Below are 8,294 nucleotides of genomic sequence, written 5' to 3' on the forward strand. Positions count from 1 at the left end.
GAGAGACCACATTTTGCTTATCCAGTCATCTGTTGAGGGACAGGTGTGTGTATTTTAACAGAAAGATAGCCTTTATCCTCAAGGAATGAATATGGTGGGATTTCAAGAATAACATCAAACTGGAGATAAGAGAGTTGGCAGCAAGGGCCTTTCTCAGAACTTTCAAGTCACAATTTAGAAATCACTTGTTCTGTGACTAGCTCTGTGGGAGTGGCAATGAGGCAGGATGTCTAATGGTACATGCTCCCCACAGGTGTCAAGGCTTCCAAACCACTTCTGCCTGGTAGGGAGGTTACTACAGGACAGCATCTGGCAGGCTCTTGGAATCAAAGCTTACATCTCAGGCTACTCACCCCCCATTTCACTGGGGGAGGACATGTCATAAGAATAACTAGGTTTCCACACACAGGCTGTTTGCACAAGCATAAAGGAAGGGAGGATCTGAGTGATCCCCTGGATAATTTAATCCCCACGTCAGCCCAACTGCTGTCTTGGGTTCTCTCCATAACATATATACACACATAAAATTAATTACGCAACTTCTAGTAATGCACCAAATAGGTCTTCTTAAAGGTAGTTAAATCAGTCCAGTTTGAAAACATTTGGCTGGGCCAAGCTTTCTTTGTGAGGCTAAGTACTGTAGTGGTTCAGAACAAAGGCTTTAGAATCAGGTAGACCTACATTCAAATAGTGCCTCTGCTACCATTAGCTCTGGGAATTTAAACAGGAGATACAACCTCAATTTCTTCACCTATAAACTGGGAACAGTAGTTAACAGTACCAAACTCAGTGCATTCTTACCACCATATGTGAAGAATGCAGCATGGTGCCTAGGAGAAGCAATTTTTAATGTTATTATTAAAAATCACCGTCGTCAACGGTTACTGAGATTTTATGAAAGGACAGACTAAGGATCGCAACTGCCAACTCTACGTTATTCGATACAATTAAACCATGAGCTTAAACGGTTCAAATTTATCCCATCATCTTACATTCCTATAGATTTCATCCAGTAGCTGAATTTGGGGGAGGAAAAGAAAAAGGACCCACACAAAACTTTCCCAGTTGAAGACATTTTTATTTCGGTATGCACCTGAGTCCCTGGCAGGATGGGCCTGTCCTCCGCGGGAGGACATGTCCTCCCCCTCCTTTGGGAGAGGATGGGGACCCTGCCCTGAGGGCGCAGCTGGGGGATGAGGCAAAGGGCTATGTGACAGTGATAGGTCACAATGAGGCAAAGGGCTATGCGACAGTGATAGGTCACAAAGGGCATCAGAGGATAAATAGGCTGTGCTAGGGGGTTAGGCTGAGAAAGTGGTTCCTTCTCTCACTAGGACTGAAGTTCACCACAGCCTCTTGGGGAGATAAAAACCCAGAAGCAGAAGTGAGGTGAGGCAGAGGGGGAGCCTACCATACCTCTCTACACACTTGAAGAGATTCAGCCTGGGGTCCAGGCGCCCTACAGCGTCCCCGCTGTGATCATCTGTGCCCCTACCCACACCCCTGCCTCTGGGAGACCCTGAGGCAAAGGTGGGGGCCCGTGGGGCGGGCTTGGAAGACCTGCCGTAGGGCCGCCTGTGTGTGACGTACGAGCACCGCAGCTCGCTCTTCTGCCAGTGAGGCCGAGGGAGGGAAGAGCCAGGGGCCCGCCTTAACCGCGCTGCCTGTCGTGATCAAAGACAGCCATGAGTGGGGACTCTCTGCTCCTGTATCACACGGCCCAGAGCAGCACCGGGGTGGGCCTGTTCAACACCACCACGGGGAAGCTGCAGCAACAACTGCGCAAGGGCGAATACGACATATTCAAGGACGCACCGATATTCGAGAGCGACTTTATCCAGATCACGAAGAGGGGAGACCTGATTGACGTGCACAACTGTGTCTGCATGGTGACCGTGGGCATCACATCCAGCAGCCCCGTCCTCCCACTCCCAGACACCATGCTGCTGGCCCGATGGGCTACTGGCTGTGAAGAGCACACTGAGCACAGCCAGGCCGCCAAGGGCAAGAGCCACGAGGCTGCAAAGACCTTAGAGCTCACCAGGCTCCTTCCCTTGACGTTCGTGAGGATCTCCACTCACAATCGTGAGAAACAACAGCTGCGCGTGAAGTTTGCCACTGGCCGCTCCTGGTACCTGCAGCTGTGTGCCCCTCTGGACGCGCAGGAAGACCTCTTCACCTCTTGGGAAGAGCTGATTTACCTCCTGCGACCACCAGTGGAGAGTCACAGCCGCACCTATGCCGTTCCAGCCTGGGACATGATCTGCATGCCTGTGTTAGAGGAGGAGGAGGACGGCAGGAGCCCGGCAGTGGAGGATTTCCAAGGAAAGTGGGATCAGGACCAGGTGAGCATCTGCAGCCTCCACACGTGCTCTGAGCTGGCCGGGGCCACGTCTGCAGCTTTTGCTGGGGGGGAGGGGATCCAACTGGACTCCCACAAACCCGATACCATGCCCGATGTGGCCACTGCAAAAGCAAAACCTACAGTGCTTGACAAAGCGTCAGCATCACGGGCAACGACAAAGGTGGAGACAGCAGGGGTGGCAGGAGGCACCGCAGCGGGTGCTTTGAGCGTGGCAGTGATCAAGTCTCCTGCCCCTGAAGAGCAGAGCACGGCCACAGCAGCCACAGCCAGCAACGGTCCAGAAGGAAGCAAAACCAACATAGCCACTGGGGGCACTGCCAGAACATCCCTGAGGAGCAGGAAAACGGTGCTGCGAACAATTCAGGGTATGCTTGGCAGGTGCTGCGAACTATTCAGGGTATGCTTCCAGCACGTCCACCAGCCTCTCCCCAGAGGCCGGCATGACTGTGGTCGGAGCAGAACCTACCAGCAAGACTGTTGAAGGGAGAGCCGACGAGGAGGATGAGGGGACCCTCATCTCAACCTTGCCACAGGAAGGCAAAGTGAGTGAACAGGATGGCAACTCACAGAGAGTGTCCCAGGTCCGCAAGGGAAGAAGGGAGCACTGGGGAGAGGACAGAGCTCTTATGAGCCCCTCGCTCTGCAGTTCAGTGGAAAGCCACCACAAGGCAGTGGGGAACAAGACCATCCAGAAAGCAGCTGGCCCGTGCTCAGGCGGCTGCAGAGCCACTAGAGATGACCAAAAGGACAAAGGCCACGGCAGCCCAGGGGGCAGCGAGCAGGGCACTGCTCACAAAGGCATCAGCTGTGCTCCCATCACCAACGAGTCCAGGACCTCGCACAAATCGGGCAGGAGCTTATCTACAGCGAGTTCAGGTCCCACCACCAAGAGACTGAGCAGGATCAGCTCTTTCTTCAGGAACGTCAGAGCCAGTCTTACTACAAAGACAGTGGCCTCCTCACGCAATAAATATGCGAGCATCCTGGCGAAGCCAGTGGAAGGGACCCGAATGGAGGCCATCGTAGAGACAGCAGAGAGTGGCCAGGGGCTGGAAATCACTGGAGGTGTGACATCTGAGACCATGGAGCCAGTGACCGTTGAAGCCCATCAATAGGACCTAGAGCTGGGAGCTGCAAAGGGGACCAGGGCTCAGGGAAATACCCCTGGAGAGCCCATTTCAGCTTCCTTACTTCAATTTAAATAAAAAACCAAAAAATCTGAGAATGCATGCAGTGTTTTGTCTGAATTTCTAGGTCCCAAAGCCCAGCCATAGCCTCACAGTGGATTCTGTGATGTCATCTGTGCCACAGTCTGAGACCCAGTGTCCAGTCAGGGGCAGCCCCACCTCACACACATGCTCAGCGCCAACGGCAGTGCTCCATCTGGCCTCCACTCCTTTTTGGCTTTGCCCCCCAGGGCCATGGCTCAAAGTCAGACTATGGTCTGGGAAGCTCTCCTTCACTATCCCCCTATTCTTTTTATAAACGCTTATTCCCCCTGAAGGTCTGTAAACAAAGCAAGAACAGGACTCATGTCCCCTCGGGCTATTCAGTGGACAGAAATAAGGGCAGCAGTATTAGCTAGCAATCAGAACAGCAAGCACTCTCACCTAGTCTTAGCCGTTCCCTGCCCAGGTATATACCCTGGAGAAACACACATGTTCTAGGAAAAAACTATGAGAATGTTTATAGCAAAAATAACTTAACAGGAAAACACGGGAAACAGCCCAAATTTCCATCAGCAGAATTAATACAGCAGGATACAAAGAGAGTGGAATATTCAATAGTGAAAAATAGATGAGCTACACACATTAGCATAGATCAACTTCTCATGATTTTTAAAAACATCAAAAGAATGGGATACAATTCCACTCACGGAACCATTCTGAAACAAGCTCAAACGATGTATTGCATAGGGTACGTGTTTTTAAAAACTGGTAGCTAAAAATGAGGGAAGAGTAAACACAAAATTGAGGACAGTTTTCTCTAGGGTGGAAAGGCTAGGTCAAGGAGGTTGACACAAGGCTGTTAGTGCTGCTGGGAATTGTTCTGTCTCTTAAGCAAGATGGTAGGTACACAGGTGTTGTATTTTTCACGTTTTACTAACTCTGAAATCAGAATGGTCCTACAATCACCGTGGCAGTTTGTGATGAAGCTATTGCCAATGCCTTTCTCTTTTTTTCACTTTTATTTATGCACAAAAGTGATGTCAGAAAGGCTTGGCATCTTTAAATTACATTTATTTAAGGTAAAGTACAAGAACACTTGTTTGGTTATTAGGAACAGAAGGAACGATATGCCTATTTTACAGATGAGAACACTAAGGCTCAGAGAAGGTAACCTGCTCCAGTCGCACAATGGGATCTTTGCAGAACAGTGATCCACCAGCCCACTTCTTTATGCAAAGCCCTGTCTGTAGTATGCGAAGGAAGCAAGCAAACAAGCCTGAGATAGGACCAGCACAAGAACCCGAGGCACCAGCATTCTTACCATCATGTCCCAAGACTACAGAGATGAGCATCAATTTTACTAGATTCAGGGGAGGGAGGGGTGGGGGATGGGAGCCGGTTTTCGAACTTCAGTGAGCTCACAGCTCTTAGCTGGCCTTATCTCGAGAGCATCCAGACCACCCTTGAGCTGTGTCTGGCTCCCAGGCTTCTACCTCTAGCCTCTGGCATGACCCGGGCTGCAGCCATAAACAGGGTCCCACCTGGAATTCCAGCTTTCACTCCTGGAACATCCAGCGTCCAGTCCTCCTCCAGCCACTAATTTAACTTTTGAATGCCCTGCTCAGAAGGGTTTCTCCATACCAAATCTTCAGGAACTTTTTTCTTCTTGGGGCTCCAAAACCAAATCCTTAAACCTCACATTAGGGAGGTTATTTGTTAGGTCAGAGCATCCTTGTAGATTGGACCTTCAGTTTGTGACTTCCACAGACTTCATCACGGGAGGGTGGGGAGAGGTCTCTTCTGTTGGTGGAGGGAACGGTGGGCACTTGGTGGGGAGCACTGACGAGAAAGGGAGACAGCCCAAGACCTACACATATGCACTGTTTCCTCTGGCCAAACAAGGTTCCTGACCCCAGGATTAACCCAGAGCTTCCGAGAAGACTAGGAGCTGCAGGGAGACACAATTAATGGTTTACTCTCCACCAGCTTTTCCTTGGACCCAAGGTGGAGAAATTACAAAAAGATCACATCACATTCCTTTGATCTTATGATTTCCACACAGGCAAGTGCAGGTAAATACTAGTCTGAAGGAAGAAAATGCATTAAAAACACGTGCATAGGGACTTCCCAGGTGGCGCAGTGGTGAAGAATCCGCCTGCCAATGCAGGGGACCCGGGTTCGAGTCCTGGTCCAGGAAGATCCCACATGCCACGGAGCAACTAAGCCCGTGTGCCACAACTACTGAGCCTGTGCTCTAGAGCCCGCGAGCCACAAATACTGAAGCCCGCACGCCACAACTACTGAAGCCCGCACGCCTAGAGCCCGTGCTCCACAGCAAGAAAAGCCACCGCAACGAGAAGCCCGCGCACCACAACGAAGAGTAGCCCCCGCTTGCCGCAACTAGAGAAAGCCACGTGCAGCAACGAAGACCCAATGAAGCCAAAAGTAAATAAATTTATTTTTAAAAAAAACAAAAACACATACATAGCCCTTAGCTGTTTATAAAGTTCTTGAATGTGTGTGCCCCCTTCTGATTCTCACATCTTTCCATTTTGCAGATAAGCAAACGGAAGTTCAGAGCATTTAAAGGACTTGCTCAAGGTGGGAGGTGATGGTGCAGAGAGGGAGCTACCTCAGTGCAACAACATTCAGACAGTGTGCCAACCCCGTCCCACACAGAGGTACACAGATGGTGGAGGAGACAGGACAGCACGAGTAATTATCACAACTCTGAATGACAAATACAATGAGAGGCGTGTGTTTGGGGACTGGATCTATTCAAAGGAGGGGTTCTGGGGCATGGGAAGGAGTTGTGGGTTATGGAAGGCTTCACAGGGGAGTTGGCACTTTTAAGGATGAACAGGGCTCAGCCAGGTGAAGGAAGTATGAGGAGCAAGGGTACAGGTGGGGGAGGGGTGGGAGATGATCAGGCCACAGGAAAGAGCGTGTGCAAAGTACAAAGGCTTGAAACACCACGGTGTGTTGAGCAACTACAAGTATTTCAGTACTATTGGTTGGAGGGCAAGAGAGGAGGGACGTGAGGCTGGAGGATCAGGCAGCTGGGTCTTGGGGAGCCTGGGGTACTATTTGAGTGTCTGGGACTTGGGGAACCACTGAAGGCCAGCGTCTGATGGGAGTAAGATCTCTCTGGCCCCAGGGTGGAGAGTTGATGGGCAGGGGGCTGACTGGAGACACGGGGTCCTCCAGGAAGCCACTGCATTAATCCTGGCAGAGTCGGGGAGCCCCGAACCTGGGTGGCACTGGGGAGACAGAAGGGGGCAGAGTCGGGAGGTGTTGAAGAGATGGAATAGGACAATTTTCCAGCCCACATCCTGAAAGACGGGGAGCTCATGGTGTAGGTCTGGCCCTCATCTAAAGGAAGCGGAACTAACAAAAATGGAGGTGACTTGCTCCTGTGGCGGCTATTGGTCAGTAGAGTGGGTGGCCAGAAGAGACGCTCACGGGAAAGCAAGGAGTAATGTGTTAAGATAGAAAACAACATCTGCTAGACAGCTAAGGGTAAAACAGCAGGATACGGGCAGTGGGGCTTCAGCACTTGGAGAGGGGCAGAGCCCCTGAGCAGTTCCTTGTTTATCCAGGCAGTACTTCCCACAGAGCCCTCCTCCCCTGGGCAAAGGGTCGCCCCAGAGAGCCCCTTGTGGCCACATGCTGGTACTGCAGGTTGGCGCTTGAATGAGGGGAGTCAGCACTGAGGCTGAGTCACCGTGACCCTTTCCCTTTGTCACACCACAATTAGTCTAATGCCAACCCCAAAGGTGTGAGCTAGGGGAGGTGAGGGGGTCTGGGCAATGAGGATGTGTCTCAGCCAGGCGGCATGGCTCCAGGCCCCTGGCAGTGGAGTGGCAGAGTTGGAAATGGCTGAAAGGTCCCTGAGAGGCTGGGGATCCGGACCCAAGGGGACAATGAGTGACCACCAAGAACAGGGGTGGAGTTAGTGCCAGGGTCCCTCTGCAGCATGGAAGTCATTTGAGAAATAACTGTTGAGCACCTACTGTGGGCAAGATAGGAAATCAGGGACCATTAGGATGTTCACATACACACACACACACACACACACACACACATGCTTGTAACACAAATCACAGTGTGGTAGTGGCCTCAGTGTATAGAAAGAGGCTTCACAGAGAAGTGGAGGGCTTAGCACAGGGATGGCAGGCTGAGTGCTCTGGCAGAGGGAATGGCGTGATGGAGAGAGAGAAGGGCTTGGGAGATGTTCATAGATGACAGACAAGTGCAGTGTGTGCAGGGTGTAATGTGCTCGGGAGAAAGAGTGGGGTGTTCGGTGGGAAATGAGGCTAGAAATAGAAGTAAGGCCACAGCATAGACGAGGGACCCAGAATGCTGCACAACTCCCCTGAACCCCATGATCTTCATTACTGCAAATGGGACCTGTAACCCAGGGGTAAGGGGTGTGCACAGTTGGTTTCTCAAAGAGCAGAAGGGCAAGGGAAGCCTAGACTCTTCCCCTTTGCCAGTTCAGAGAACGTGAAATGGATAATGGAGGCCCATGGCTTCCCACACTCTCTCTGAGAGGACATTATCCCACAGGTGTGCTGAGGTTGATACCCCCTCATCCTGGGAGCACCTGGAGGACCAGGCCACTTGGCTTTGGCTGCCAGGAGCCCCATCTGGTACCCCAGTGTGTGCCATTCCAATGTTGTCATTTTCTGCATGTGCCACGGCCTGTGAAAGTTTGGGAAACATCTTTCTAGATATGCACATGCATGTACATGATACAG

General features: G+C 51.4%; 1 protein-coding gene across 1 annotated transcript; it reads left to right on the forward strand.

Annotated features, from left to right (window-relative positions):
- The first annotated feature begins 1,504 nt into the window (after window positions 1-1,504).
- On the forward strand, window positions 1,505-3,999 carry LOC111171332 (Golgi-associated RAB2 interactor protein 4-like). The gene is given in 2 exon segments (XM_089899466.1): window positions 1,505-2,702; window positions 2,704-3,999. Coding segments are annotated over 2 exon segments (1,794 nt in total). The 5' UTR covers window positions 1,505-1,685; the 3' UTR covers window positions 3,481-3,999.
- The last annotated feature ends 4,295 nt before the right edge of the window (window positions 4,000-8,294 follow it).

This window comes from Delphinapterus leucas, chromosome 18 (genome assembly GCF_059928025.1).
Source record: "Delphinapterus leucas isolate spDelLeu-1000000601 "Yukka" chromosome 18, BTC_Dleu_Yukka2, whole genome shotgun sequence".
Classification (NCBI taxonomy): Eukaryota; Metazoa; Chordata; class Mammalia; order Artiodactyla; family Monodontidae; genus Delphinapterus; species Delphinapterus leucas.